The 16,640-nt window shown below is 31.2% G+C and overlaps 1 protein-coding gene across 3 annotated transcripts in view; it reads right to left on the reverse strand.

The window, feature by feature from the left end:
- Positions 1-8,941: 8,941 nt before the first annotated feature.
- The window catches only part of LOC106465419 (kinesin-like protein KIF13A), a 141,504-nt gene continuing 133,805 nt past the window's right edge, over positions 8,942-16,640 (reverse strand). For all 3 annotated transcript variants that reach the window (XM_022393310.1, XM_022393311.1, XM_013925645.2), the window contains 6 exons: positions 15,528-15,709; positions 13,946-14,636; positions 12,417-12,609; positions 11,541-11,744; positions 10,852-11,016; positions 8,942-9,566 (listed from right to left, as the gene is read on the reverse strand). In XM_022393310.1, coding sequence (XP_022249018.1) covers positions 9,331-9,566; positions 10,852-11,016; positions 11,541-11,744; positions 12,417-12,609; positions 13,946-14,636; positions 15,528-15,709 — 1,671 coding nt within the window. In that variant the 3' untranslated portion in view covers positions 8,942-9,330. The remainder of the gene's footprint in view (positions 9,567-10,851; positions 11,017-11,540; positions 11,745-12,416; positions 12,610-13,945; positions 14,637-15,527; positions 15,710-16,640) is intronic.

Genomic DNA, 16,640 nt, shown 5'->3' on the forward strand with positions numbered 1-16,640 from the left:
TTGTGGTGTGTTAGACATGTTTAGAGGATGAGCCCCCCAGTGGCACAGTGGAATGTCTGCGGACTTAGAACGCTAGAAACCGGGTTTCGATACCCATGATGGGCAGATCACAGATAGCCCATTGTGTAGCTTTGTGCTTAGCTACAAACAAAAGCATATTAATACTTTTAGTTGATCCGTAGCTGAGCTTAACTCATTATTTTAAAAAGAAGAAAAAGGTGTACATCTGATATATTATAAAGATATGAAATGCTGAAATATAGCACAGTAGATCTACAAGCATGTCACAAGTTGCAAATAAGAATTCGCAGAAATTTCTCTAGCCAATTGTACCGTGTTTTACGATTATCAATAAGTGTAACAACTTTAGTACGAAATTACGTCAGTCAAATACGTACAAAGAGGTGATTCACAATATATGAAATATTTTTCAAGTACTTGCATTGGATAACAAAACAGTATCCTCCCTACATCTGAACATTTATCTATCACTAGATTTTAAGCATAATTTCACTAAAGCACGCACTTAAAAGATAAATTTATTTCTGTCGTATAATCCATATCTGTACCTGCACGTGTCATCAACAGTGACAAAGTTGAAAAGTTAAAACTTGTATATTATTTGTTTATTATAATACATGTGGATTAAGCATATCAATGGTGCAGTTGAAGAACATTTCGTTTGTGGAGAGCTACCAAGGTCAGTTCTGACTTGTTTTAGAAGGCAACATTTAAGTTTGGATATTTTTTATTTTGTGGCTTGAAAAATGAATTGGTAGGGTTAACATATCTAAAAAGCTAAGGGTTCGCGTGTGGGGTTATTTCTGTATAAAAATCATCTTTTTGTTTTATATTTTTCCCCTACTGGTTTATTGGATATTTCGAACTTTAGGAAAACATCTTTCAAGTCCGTGTATTTGTTTTTCAACATCCAATGATCCTACAGCTCGATACTAACAGAATTATAGATGAAAATCCTATGACCACATACATAGTCTAACTCATAAGATGAATTTATATCTTCACCAATTTGCATAATATGTGTTATCGAATTTAAAATACATATTGTCAGAGCTTTTGCTGATATATTCTTGGCGTGTAATTAGATTAATAACAATAATAGATTTGGATAACTGGACAAGACAACTTGGCTTCAAGGCTTTATTGTGAAATGAAGAATTCTGTTACCTACCAATACTGATATACATGAACTGTTTGCAGTGTCCCTCAGTCTTTTCTAATTGATGTAATTTTCTATAAAAGTGATAACTGGGACCAAGCGCGATTCAAACTCTTGTCCCTCAGAGTCTAATTAACAAGTGGGAGAACTGTACACCAAGCAATGGAATTGGATACAAATTTAGCTGCCACATGACTCTTCCCTAATGCACTCCTAAATCATTTCACATACTGCCCCAACACTGACAAGGTAGTGTTCACTACACACCTTTACATTTCTTTTATTATAACTACAGTCACTTTGGCCGTTTACACACGTTACACGAAGTAATCGTGTCTTATAGTTGCCCCTAATCTGTTTAAAACGGTTGAACTAACAAAAAGTTTCTTCCACTTCCTTTATATCCCCTCTAGGTCCTTATATTCGCTGTTTGTGACATCAGCACTTAGTAGCCAGGATTTAATGAGATGTTATATAGTCACGATAAACGACATATAGTGGTGTGGAGTTACTCTGGCTGAGTCGTTTGGGTTATTTAATAAGGCACTTAAGTGAATGAAGAACAGCTACAGTCAGTAGTAATCGAAGGCTAATTCGCAGTAGACATTAAGCTCTCTACCGTAACATGTGCTGTTATAATACAAATGGAGTTAAATAATAGCTAACAGTAGTCAAAACTGGTAAAATGGTTTTGGTTTTGCAAAATATGTAACTATGATAGCTTGCTCTGAGAAGGTTTAAGCGCGAATGTTTTCATAATTTGGAAACTGTGGATTTTGAATTATCACGCATGCGTCAGTAACTGTGCTCATGTCGAAACGCAAAGAAATCTCATCAACAAAATATCGACATCTTTCGAATGACCATGATGTTCATTTCGCCATACAAGTAACATTTCCGAAACAATCTTTATAGTTTTTTACTAACCATGATGTTGATTCGCCAAATACGTTAAAATGTCCGAAACAAGCATTATGATTTTCGAGTAACCATAAATAATGTTCATATCGTCACACAGGGAAGACTTATAAAACAACCTCTGTGGTCCGAATAACCATAACTAATGTTCATATCGTCACACAGGGAAGACTTATAAAACAACCTCTATGGTCCGAATAACCATAAATAATGTTCATATCGTCACACAGGGAAGACTTATAAAACAATCTTTATGGTTTTCGAGTAACCATAATTAACTTCCATATCGTCACACAGGTAAGACTTATAAAACAATCTTTATGGTTTTCGAGTAACCATAATTAACTTCCATATCGTCACACCGTCAAACACACGACAAACAGCGAGTGATCTGTGTGTGTGTGTGTGTAATAAAGATAGAAGAAACGAATTATAATTATACATATTACAACTCCAATGTTTTAAAATTTATTCTGTATCCTTTCAAGGTACAATGATACTTTTTAGCACAAAGTACTTAATTATTTTGCTGTATTTAATATATATATATATAATTCAATAGTACAGTTGAATATCATTTTGTATTTGGGGAAGTAATCAAGGTCAATTTTGAATAAAGTGGAATACTTTATTATTAAGATAATACCTTTAGTTTTAAGACTCAATTAAAATGGTTTTCAACAGCATGATTTACCGTTTTCTCCTATTTAATAGCAAATTTTATAAAACAAGAACAGCAGAGAAACGGTATACAAAATTGTCTTGTTTGTTTAAGGGTAAATCTATACAGGGCTATCTCCTGTGTCCATCGTGGGGAATCAAACCCCGGATTATATTATTGTAAGTCCGCAAACTTACCCCTGTCCCACCATAGGACACAAAACTGTCAAAACTTGTTACGGAAAAAATATATATCTTAATATAGGTTACTTCAATTACACCATGCCTGCTTTGGCTCCCACCACTTCCCTGGTTATTAAGGATCATTCATACAGTGGGGCGACCACTACAGCAGCGTATTGGCCAATTAGGAAAACGAATGCATTAATACATCACTGAAGTTTGGAGGGTAAGCTTCAATATTCATTCACCCTACAGTATCATTTATTAACCTATCTTAGATTTTATAGTGCTGTTCATACAGGTATGCTACCATTATGTTGGGGGGGGGGGGGTAGTGTCAGTTACAGAAGATAAACTTTACTTATTACAATCAGTAGAACTCTGAATTAGTAATCTCTTTTATTAATATTTTTTATTCTCTTTCCATGCTTTTTCATATCGTTAAGAGCAATTATTACTTTCCAACAACTGGACGCAGATGGTGAACGGCAGTTATGATCGTGGAACATTGTAGATTTTAACACTTGCACATGTTCGCAATACCAGTTTTTTTAAATCTCTTTGCAACACTTTTTTGTGGCAAACCATCGAAGGTACGCAGATTCTGTTGAATTACGTTCCATTTTCTTGATATATAACAAATTATTTTTAAAATATTTGTAAACAAGCATTAAATATTTCGACGTTTGCGAAAACAATGTTTCAGATGAACGACACCTAATAAATCTCAATACAGTAAATTATTATATATGTAACAAAGGTGTAAGGTATTACATTTACAAAATCTATAACCTAATAAATTATGTATTGTAGTAGAAACGTATATTTGTAAAACTGATTACATCATAGTTATTGAAATCAGCCCATATTTTGATAAATTTAAATACTAAAAATATTTTCCATTTGAAAGTTAGGGTTAGCCATTTTCTAACAAGTCTTGTTTCATTAATGACTATATTTTATCCAATGGTGTGTATACATATGAATATATATATATATATACACACACACACACACACACACATATATATAATAAACAAGGAATAATTGCAATTATATGGTGAAATTATTAATGGTATAAAACATTATCACTGAAAAAGATGAGTGAATTTTACATTGTCTTAATCTTCCGTATGAGTTTCTATGCTTTACACAGAACATTACACATTCTTTTTGTGTAGTCATGTTCCTGAGGAAATGACACGATGGATCAAAATTTGCATGCGCTGCTCAGCAATCAGTGTACTATAAATTTTGTGTAGATCACCAACACTGTTGTTTAAGTAGTAGTCCCAAACATGTAGAAGTTAACTACCATACCATTTTCCTCTCATTAATTGTTGCTGAAACTTGGATCCATCTGTAATGAAGACGTCTCCAACTTTGCTTATTCCATTTTTTATGGTTTTATAACTATTTAAACCTTTTGGTTTGTTCACATCTATTCAGCAGCGGTTTTCAAGGAGCTACATGTCCTTTGAGATCTCTTTGTGTAGTGTGTATCCTACTGTTCTGGGGGTAACATCCACACCTATATTTACAGCAAGGTAGCTGGCGAGACCTTTATTTGAATGCTGTCTATCTCGTAAAGAACAAACCCCAAAACAGTAAACAAAACTTTTGGAGAGTTTTGTTTTCCTACTTCGACAATTTCCGTCATTTTCAGTTTCACAAACTCTTTTCAGAAACTGGCATACAGCTCCTGCTGACACTGAGTCTTACCATGATTTTTCGTATGGAGTATGCTTAGCCAGCCAAACTTAGATTTTCATATGTTTATCATGCTGTACTTCAGTAGTGGGAGCCATGACTGAAATTGTGGGACTACTACAGGGCATAGTGATTGTGCTCTAGTGTAATAAATTTTCACACGATAAAGTGGTGGCATATATTTATTAAAAGATAGTATTATTACTTGAGGCTGCATCAATCTATTGTATAGGTTTAACATGTCACAGTTAGGGCACATTTTCCAACAACAACCAAGCCAATTGTACACATTTTGACCTAGTTAATGGTGTTTTTGATTTTAGTGGTGGTTGTAAATATCTTAGATTATTTTATGAAAATCAGAATTTTCTGTATAAAAACAGTAAATTGTTACAAAAGATCTGTGACAATGGAGGCTACCAACTTCTTTTCTAAACCTAAGTAATGGTTTTATGCTACAGCTTCCCATGTGAGCTATATAATATTCCTTGATTGTGGATGACAGCTCACTTTCTGTGATATCTATATCATCTTTACTCTGCAATCCTCGACAGATTAAAAACTACACATATCTGCTATTTCCAAAAATTCCTCTAAATGGACTGGAGAAAAATACAAAATCAGTGGTGATGCAATGGGATATTTGATAGGTATTCTGAAAATGGATCATTTATCAGTCTTATCTGCTAAAAACACACGAAAAATTTGTGATAACAATGGATATCCTATTGTGATCCAGTTTCACTGTCGTATGAAGTGACAATTCCTTCCGGTTAAATATGGTTCATAGAACTCTTGTGAACTTACTGTAGTTGTACTTGACATAAGGAGCACATCCTCTTTGCAACTTTCCATTGTAATTTATTCTCTTAACAATCATAAAGCTTACCATCTTTACAATGTAGGAATATATTCTGGAAATACTTTTCACTAAACTCACTACTAAGTGTTTATCAAATCTAATCAAAGTGAGGTAGCAATGATATATTTTTGCCCATCATATGCCAGTTAATACTCACTAAAGCTTTCCACACCAGAGTATTTTGTAAGAGATTTTAATCAAAGAAGTTTGTGAACATGCACCTCATGACTATCTTTTTTGTAATACAAAGTTTATATATTTAAAGGAAAAGTGTTATGAGTTTTTACAAGTCTTTATGTGGGGTTTACAAAATATATTTAATAAAAAAAATTAATTCATTCTTCAGATTCTATAATCCACATTTTTGTTTTTTCTAGACAGATATAAGGAATAAAAATTTACTTTCCTGTTTCTGAATAATAACCAGTATAATTGTTTGTAGCATTGATATATTTCTGTCATACAGGCTGCCATCTGAACAACTCTTGTTGGTTTCAGCATTTGCATAAGTCAGAAACCAAGGCCTAAAACAAAACAAAGATGCACCCAAACAAAATAAGGAACAAACTGCATTCCATTCTTATCTGAAAGGAAATGCTGCATTTTACTACTGAATAAGGAATGGTTCCATAGGAAATGTAACAGGTGGAAATCCTGCTGCTAGACTAACTGCAAAATAACAAGGTATGACTATGACACACCTTTATCTTAAACTTTTTAAATGTGTATATACATTCTTTGTGCAGTTTTTATCAATTTCTATTTTTTCACTTGTCTGTGACATTCTTGTTCTACTAAAACACAGCTTCAATGTTCAAGATTTTTTCACAACACATTTACATGTTATACATCTAATGTAATTGATTTTCCTTTACATACTCTTAGTGATTAATATTTTTTTCTTTTAATCTTAAGACTCTTACTTAATTCATGACTGCTCAATTAATTCATACTGCCCAGAAGTTTACTAGCAGCTAAATCCCCAAAAAATAAATTTTAAATTTCAATCAATAATGAAAATTCTATTAGGTGAGCTTGATACAATTGTAACAATATGAGAATTTACTACCTGAACAAAGTACAAATACAAAAAGATGAACTTGATTAAAGCCTAATTTTTATTGTTCTCTGTTCTACAATAAAACCAGAGTATTACAGGGTTAGGTACAGAGCTGCCTAGCTTACCCACTGATTCTGAACTATCCATCAGGAATAATCAGATCAAAGAGAAGGAAGTAGTTCAAACTCTGTGATGTGAGAAGTTGAGCAATACAGGGTAAATTACTGTAAAACACCGAGAGGGTTTGTAATGAGCTGCATCTACTAAGTTAAAAAAAAATCAGTTAATAACCGTGAACTGGCAAAAATACAATTTTTCCTTCTTCATCTTTTAAATACTGTTTGTTATACTATCAAAATAACTGCCCTCAAAATATTCCATTCAAGATAAAGCTTCACAAAATTAATGTCCTATATTTTGGAAGATGAATATACAGAAATTTTAATTTGTATAGAACAAAATTACATTTAAAAGCTTGTTTTCAGAACAACAGGACACCCACAATTAAGTTATTTGTAAGGGGGAGAAAAATTGGCCTGGTTGTTGTTAATAGGTTTTTATGGTTGAATTTGTGATAACTTGGACGAATGAACAAGACGGAATGCTAAAGGACGTCTACCCCATCTTCAAAGGAAAACATGTTACCATACCGTAACAAGGTCAGCATATAAAGTTGGGGTAGCAAAGTTCACTAACCCAATAAGATAGAACTATTAAAACACATTTATCCTCCTATTTATACACACAGGAAAAATGAGTGAGTGAAATTGGTATATCTTTTCTAGGGTCCAACAAGACTGCTATAGATAAGAATGACTGCTGACAACAATGATTATTAACGAACATTTCCTAATACTGTGATGATTATTAACAAACACTGCTTCTTCCGACATGCTTAGTAATAGCTACAGCACTCTTCTTGCTAAGCATAAATATATACAGAAACAAAAAATATCTAAGACTACCTTAGCTAAATATTTAAAATACTTCATTGATTACAATAAAGAAATTATTTTCTGAAATCACCAAAATATTTGATGGAGTTACAATATTATGTCATATATATACATCAAAGTGCTTGTCATAAATTAATATGTACTGCAACTGAACAACAATAATAGCTTTAACAACACTTACATTTAATGGGGGAAAATTATTTAAACTAAACACATTCACTAACCAGTCCAAAATAGCAACCAACTATCAATGTTTAATTTTTACATCTACATATGGCATTAGATACGATGAAATTGTCTGAACTCTGATGAATTAAACTTTTATCATATTTAATTCAATAAGAAGATTCAAACAATTCTTTAAATAATATACCATTATCAATCTCATAGTTCCATTAATAAAGAACTTGGCAAAGAAATTGCTGCTTCATAATTAAACGAAAGAAATCTGATGTCTATGTATAAAATATCAAAATAAATACCTTACAGATTTCCTGACAAATGTTTTGTAACTACAACACTTCTCTAACATGACTGAAATATTATACATGCTTAATACAATACTGAACTTTTCCTTTGCTCAGTGAATTGCACCTGTAAAATTAAAATAAAATATTCCAAGAAAATGCAATTGTCATCTTTTCCTTTCAAATACAAACTCTTTTTTTACCATCAAGTAGATAATACGAATTAGATTCTCTATTAGCTTTTTATCTTCAGTTTTACCGAGTAATGTTAATAGCTTTGATGTGTCAGACTTTTACTTTCCTATCACATTTTTTTACACTTTACATTAATATTTGTTGAAAATGTAATAAACTTATTTTTGCTAGATCTGCTTGGAAAGATGTTGAAGAAGATATATATATACATATACACACACACACATAAAATAAGCTAACTCGCAAGAGAGAAATTTAAAACAAAGTGATTATGAAAAATAAAAGGAGACTGGTCCATAATAAATGAAATAGCTTATCCCAAATATTTTCCACATCTTTAAACTGGAATGCTTGAAATAAAATCATCAAACACATACATCTTGTTATACAAATTTTATCTTCCTCCCCCACAAGAAGAACATAAATAAGTTATAACTCACAATGTTTATTGGAAGTAAATTGTATAGTTTAGAAAGTTAAAATCATAAACGTTTTCTCTCTTAGAAATAAAAATTTCTTATTTAAAATATATATACTGTAAACTTAATAGCAGAGTATGTCAGTGAAAAAAAAATACCATAACTTGCTTAAAATATTTTAATATACAATCAAAAGAACTATATAAATATATAAATTTATATATATATCCTCCATTAACAGAATTTGGAAAAAACATGAAGAAATTTGTTTTTGATATTTTGTAGTTTTATCTTTAATTCCCTCAGATTATTTCTGGTTGTGTGTTTCACTCTTTTGTAATTAAACTGAACATGCCACAGTTTTAATAAACACTAACATTTTCAATAGCAAACATAGCTGAAAGAAAAATTAATTTTTCTAGATAAACTATGTTAATATAAGTTCTACAAAATAAAATACATCATAATATAGCAGCTACAATAATTAAAGTACACTGTTTCTCTAGCATTGTGGTCTATGGAACATTTGCACAATACAAGAATATTTATGGAGGTAAGAGTTAAAATGATTATACCAAGTGTAGTAATAATAACATGTAAAAATTAAGATCCAGCAGACAACAAACTATACAGAACTTCCAATATTCAAAACTTGTTATTAAAAAGTTCTTCTCTCTTCTTGTCTCTCAGTTAAACTTTACACAATAAAACATTTGGAATTTAATACTTTCGACCTTTAAGATTCAGCGTTCGACTTTTTGACACACTCTCCGAAAGACCTTCATCTCTACCATGGGGCTGTCTCATTCTTCCATATTCTCTGGATTCAACATAAATCTTACCCAAACACTCTCCTCTGCTTCGAGGCTGGTACAAGTTGGTACTGGAACTCCTTATATTCTGTAACCCTTCTCCTCGACTTCGACTATGGTGAAGACTAGAGGAAGAAGAGAAACCTGAAAAGCAAAAAAATCTTTATTACAAGGGCTTCCAAGTTTTATGCTCTTGAGCCTTGATTTATCTGTAATAGTCAGGTATTTATAAAACCTTTACTACTAGGAACATAAAGTTATGATTTTATAACTATATCTGTAACTATATCAAGTTCATAGTTTAATTTGTATTATACTAACAAAGATCTATTAGTTAAAAATATTTTAATAAATCAAAGAAAAAAAGAAGAAAAATTAAGGTTTGTCTACTCAAAAAACAACCGACTTTTTGATGATCAGAAATTTTTCATAAATTCATATTCACCAGTAAGTAATAAAAATAGTTATAGAAAACCATATTAGCAAAAAACAAACAATAATCAGTAATCCTACAACAAAGCTTTTGATTAACCTACAATACCACTAAAACAAAACTGCACTGTCACTGTTAAATCTATATTAGTTAAGACTCCCTCAAAAGTTATTTTTTTATATAGCAAAAGAAAGTTGTAAAATGATGCAATATTAACAATCTAACTACCTACTCACTATCATATATATTTGACAATTATGAAAGATGCTAGTTACTTCTTTTTTAAGATTAATTCTTATTCTCTTCTAGAAAATCTTTTACCTTTGAAAGTTCCATAAAAATTTCAAAATTCTTAAAAGCATGAACTAATATATTTCCTCTGCTACTTTAGAAGTAAAAATTTATAACAGCAACTACAGTACAATGCATTTGTTGTCTTTATTTTTCACTACTTCCCACAGATGACTAAAGTTATGTATTTCTCAACATAATAATCCCCACCACTCCCGACACTGAATATTATACAGTATTATAAGTTCACTTCAGATTATTTGTAGTTTAGTCAACAAGTATCTATTTCAATATTAATTCTTAACAATTAAAGAAACTGTAAGTGAATTTTTTGAAATCACAAATTCCGTTAAAGCATTTTACAATAAGAATTACTAGATTTAATAAATCACTTTACAGATTTGCAATTATTCTACTATGGCCCAAACAATGTAACGTCTTTGTTTGGGCCACAAAGCAAAGCAGTGTTCCAGATTTTCTAAATAAGCAAAAATCATAAAACTTTTGTAATAACCCTACACGTTTGTACTAACCCTTCAGATGTTGTGGACGCAGTACATTTAAGTGAAAAGTTGATAACTATATGAATGATAAGGGCTGTCTTTAATATTTTATTTTATTAAATTTATTTATTTGATAGTTTTAGTTTAGTTTAGAGGAAGATAGAGCTACTGTTGTCCCTAAACATTATGTTATGTTACATACTTTCCCTACTGCCTGATCGCTTCAAATTACTGGTTCCAGCCTGGCGAGATGCTCTGACAGCTCTTCCACGTTTATCGATGTTCAGCTTGTCTGGGCGAACAAAGATACCAAAACGAGGCTTACACTGGAAATACCTTACTCCATCTACTGACCCATCATTTTTGCCTGAATAACATGATAGTTGTTTTTCAATTTATTAAAACATGGAGTTACAGAATTTAAAATCATACTATGTAACATTATTGCAGTGGTTAAGTCAAATAAAACATTAATCATTTCTGAACAAAATTAGGTAAAGTTAAATTAACTAAAGCATATATATATGTGTGTGTGTGTGTGCATTTGACATGCACACAAACACATATATATGTGAAATCTAATCATACAGTCTTAAGTGTGTGTGTGTGTGTGTGTGTGTGTGTGAGAGCATATTTGCATTTGAGGTAAAAAAATGTTTGATTAGAAAACAAAATTCATTTATAAGTATAAACGTATTATTTCAACATGTACTTTACTTACTCATTAAATAGAATTAATAATCAGTTAGTACCAATACTGTGTTTTATAATAAATTTGAAGGAATAATACAATATCCATATTTTGAAACCTAAGAACTTTATGCTCTTCAATAGACAAATTAAAAACCAGGCTATATTAAATTTCATATGCACAAAAAAGTTGTATCTTACCTGTGGGTGTATCTAATTCAACCCCAGCCCACACACCAGGAGCAAATACAGTTGCTCCCAGGAAAGCTACAACTCCTGTCTTGTTATAAGGACTGATCATAACACTTTCTCCTACAGTCAACCATGCAGGTAAAGTTACATCATTGCTAGTAAAATGATCTGCTCGACCCTCATATGTATTTGTACTGACACTGTCGTCTTGGTCTGAGAACAAAATATTGCAAAGCTTTAAATTTCATATTCAGACTACAACATGATCTTTATTTTACTTTATAGAGCTTCCAACTTGTCTGAAGAGGACAATTCACAGTTATCTTTTACACATTGTAATTTTGGATTGGTTTAAACAAGCTACACATATAACAATATGGAATCTATTTTTTTTTACAAACTATAAAGCCAGTAATGAGTTGTTTTTCACTTTTATAACAAATATTAAAGTATAATAGACTACTATTTAAGAAGTTAATGTTTTTATAATATATATATAAAACAGATTAATTACTACATTCTAGTGCTGTCAGGCTAGGAGCTAACGAGAGGAAACACTGATTTGTGAAATACTAGCTAATGTCAAGTTTCGACACATATTTGTTCTGGTTATCTACAGCAAATAAACTGCTCATCACAAACTATAAAAGACTTATTCCCTTTTGTCACTCTGTTGAGAACACTTTCACACTCCTTTTTTGGTAATGCTCAACAATATACATCGTTGCTTAGCAACAAAACTATCATCTTATCGTTCTTAGGCCAACTATTGTGTTTTTGTTAAATGCTCAATATTCATGTTGATTTGTCAGAAAGGTTTGTTTTTTTATTCTTTATTCCTCTTTTTTTTTACAAAGCACACAAAAAATTCGATAAACTACATACCTAGGTCTTCTGAAGTACTGTTTTTAAACAATGACCAGTCTGCATCCTCAATATCATCTCTTGACATTTGGAAAGAAAGGTTTGGTAAGGTATGTTGACTAGACTGAAAAGCTGTTGCAGGGTAGGATGCCCGATGTTCAAAGTACTGTTTATTGTTTTTCAATCTTCGCTGAACATGGCATGTACCATAAGACTAAAGTAAGGAATAAAATGAAAAAAAAAACAACACTTAACTGCATATATACATGTAGTATATACATTTCTTTTAATACATCACTGGTGTAAGAAATTCTACACTTATTTTTCTAAAATAATAATAATTTGAAATTGGAATAAATAATTTCACTTTCATCCTTCACAGATATAAGTAGATGTAAACTATAAAAATTCACTAAGGAATGGTTAAACACAAGATTCAGTATTTCATATGAATTAAGAGTGTACATGTAACATCAATAAATATTGAGAATTTGCAGGTGAGACAAATTACATACTAACACTGGAAGTCTTTTTACAGTGCATACAGGGTGATTATAAAGAATATTCTATATTTAATCTCATTATGCCTTAAACTTCTTGTCCTGAGGGAACATAATTTTACTGAGAATCATGAGTTTTATTCAGGAAGGTTTAGACAATGAATCATGATGTTTTAAAACTAAATTAAAGTGCATACTTAAGTTACTTTTTTTTTGGCAAACTAGCACTGTTTATATTTCTATTCTTTTCTGTTGTTATTTTATTAATACATAGCTTCACAATGAACTATTTGCACCAAATTGAATGAAATCCTGGATTTTAGTACTGTAAGTCCACAAACTTATTGCTGATCCACCAGAAGACTATTCTTTTTCTCTCTTTCAACAATATGCTATTGATGGTTTGAATCAACTATGTATCAGTTTGCAGCATACTGTGAGGATAAATGAACACTGTATACAACAAATGATGTTTACAGTGCTTTCATTTATAGATAAGCTCAATATAAGTTAAACATGTCTAAACTTCCATGAATAAAAATTATAATTATCAACGTGTGTCTTTTAAAATTTAGTTCCCCAAGGACATGTAGATTTGAAGATGTAACCACTTGAAGTACAATGTTTTCTTTCTAATCACTCTGTATAATAAACCTTAAGTTAATCATCAGTGTAAAACTATTAAGAGTTTATACAATTCCCAACTTCATACATTTCTGAAATACAATCTGTACATGTTTTAATTCTCAACATAAATGACTGTATTAGAAGCTTTAATACAGAAACTGAAGTTTGTGAATGTATCATATGCCAAAGAAATTAAATGCTCAGATTAATTAGTGCAAAATAATAAGTACTGCTTGAATGAATAATTTATAAAACATTAAATTCCATCTGTATTTCAAATTTCAGCATAATGCCAAAATGAACATTTTTTGGAATATTCAGCTGAAATTTTTAACAGTGCATACAATTTTATATTTTACGATTAAATGGCTAAATAAAACAACGAAAGAGTTCTATAAAGTGTATAATATTTAATTCTCATACCTGTTTGGCATATGTACTGTTGTTTCTTGAATCCATAACTGAATCCTGGATACTTCTAACCTGTGAAGTCTGTTTGTTAGTCATATTTTCATGATTAACTAGAACATCAGGAAAATTGTTGTTTCCATTTGTGTCACCCAGAACTTCATAATAAAGCTCAGACTCAGTAAACTGCTTTTTAATAACATCTTCACTATTTAAATTTCCTTTGTCAGCAACTATTTCTTCATCATTTGGTTGATTAGTTTCCTGTAAAATACCCTTTTGTTCTACAGCACAATGTTCTTCTTTTATAATAGGTTCTTCAATAATTTGTTCAACATCAGTTTCATGTTCAACCTTTCTAGTAGATATACTTATATTTTCTTGTGCCTCTAAAAAAGTATCTTCAAGGACCTCAGTTTTATTTCGTTCTTCATCTTTTTCCTTAACTGTTTTTTGCTGAACAAAATTTACCTCAAAATCCTTGATAAGCATGGACAGTTCCACAGGACCTTCTTGAATTGGTTTATGGTCACTTTGAGCAGACTGCAAATCTGGATAAACTTTATCAGTTTCAAATACTGACTTGTCAAAAGTGGCTAAATGCCTGTCTTCTAAAACAACAGAGGGTTTCAAACTTACAAAGGTAGTCTGTGGTTTCACAACAGTGGTAGTAGATTCTGTGATATCTGACAATGGTTGATATGAGCTGAAAGAAAGATAAAAGAAATGTTCAAAGGAACCAATGTCAATCAACAATGATATTATATAAACTGATATACCTATTAAATTTTGTTTGTTTATTTGAAGTTAAGCACAAAGCTACACAATGGGCTATCTATGCTCTGCCCACCACAGGCATCGAAACCAAGTTTCTAGCATTGTAAATCTGCAGACATACCACCGTGCCACTGGGGAGCACTTACTGAAATAAACAAGTTTTTCATAAAGAATGTTTTGATCCTACAGCCTGATTTCTACTTTATATTCTCTAAAACAAAATATTTATACATCTAGACCAGATAATTTAAAAAATAAATTTTATCAGATCTTAATCATACATTTTAATCATAAAGGAAGCTACACTTATTATTTTCATATACCAGCATATGTTTTTTATTATAAAATTTTTGGAACACGGTATTAATTGTTAGCTTTCTTCCCTTAAACTAGAATTGCTGAATAAAGTAAAAAACTATCAACTTAAGTCAATCATCCATGAGATTTGTCAAAACAGAAACATTTGAAATGATGTATAAGCATTATATGTTTCCAATTAAAGTAACAACAGCTTAAGTTCATCAAGATCCATTTATAAATCCAAACTGTATTTGATTCTTTCGGTAAGAGGTTAGTTTAATATTTTGCCTGGATTACAGTTTGTTCATTTCTTTTTTAAATAATGTAATCCTGTTTATCAAGAAAATGACTTTCTACATTGCTATAAGTAGCTAATGCGATTCATATCAATGTTCACTGAGCATGCCAGACTTCAAAAACTTAACAACGTCAGCAGCAATAAAGAAAATACAATTTCACATATATACATAAACATGTATTACATCTATAAACACAAATATATATAAAGTTACTTTAATACCATTCTTCTCTGTCCTCTAATTCTGGTTTCTCAATACCAATAAAGGGTTTTGAATCACTCTCAGGAGTCTCCTCTACACTCACACTGTGCAACGATACAGAATCTTCACTGGATATTGGAGATGTGGATAATGCCTGAGAATCATAGCCACTGGACATGACACTTGGTGTTCCAGCCTTCATCTGAAACATTTAGCAAATTTAAGTCTACAAACTATTTAGATAGAATTTAGACCGAGTTTGTAATCAAAAGATTTACTTCCATTATATTTATATATCCTCAGAGGCTGAGACATACTATTATTCTATAATTTTATAATATGTAAGATGCTCAGTAAGAACCATGTCTTACTAGAAAAATCCAGACATCCCTGAACAAAACAATGTTTTGGGACAACATGGGATCTATTGGTCCATCTCAGCTGTTCCATCCTCTAAGCTAAATTAAAAATCTTAAAGCCAGCCCTTATCATTCATAAACTTATCAAACTTTTCTTAAACTCAATTAAATTTTCTGCCTCTGTAACATCCAAGGCAACCCATTTCAGAGGCCAACTGCTCTGTTAGAAAAATAAAACTGTCTTAGCTGAAGATGACTCCTACCTTTCCAAAATTTATATTTATGTCCCCTAGTCCTACTATTCTCACTGTTAAATATGAAAAAAGATAATGCATCAACACTATTAATTTCCTTTACAATCTTAAACACCTCAATCAGATCCCCCAACTTCTTTTTTTTTGACAAACCCTCCATCCCAGGCACTATTCTAGTAACCCTTCTCTGAATCCTTTCCAACAATTCAATGTCATTCCTAAGGTAAGGAGCCCAAGACTGAACATAATATTCCAAATGTGGCCTAAACAGTGACCTGTACAATGAAATTATAACATCTTTAGTCTATATTCAATATTTCTGTAGATACAACCTAAAATTCTATTTGCCCTACCACTAACAACAGCACACTGGTTGGATGGCTTTAAACACCTAGATCCCTTTCTTTCATGACACTGTTAAGGTTATTCTTATCCAAATTATACTTGTAATTCAAATTAAATAACCCACATGCATTATCTTGCATTTATTATAATCAAAGCCCATTTGCCATTTATTTAC

Source organism: Limulus polyphemus, unplaced genomic scaffold (assembly GCF_000517525.1).
Source record: "Limulus polyphemus unplaced genomic scaffold, Limulus_polyphemus-2.1.2 Scaffold1937, whole genome shotgun sequence".
Lineage (NCBI taxonomy): Eukaryota > Metazoa > Arthropoda > Merostomata > Xiphosura > Limulidae > Limulus > Limulus polyphemus.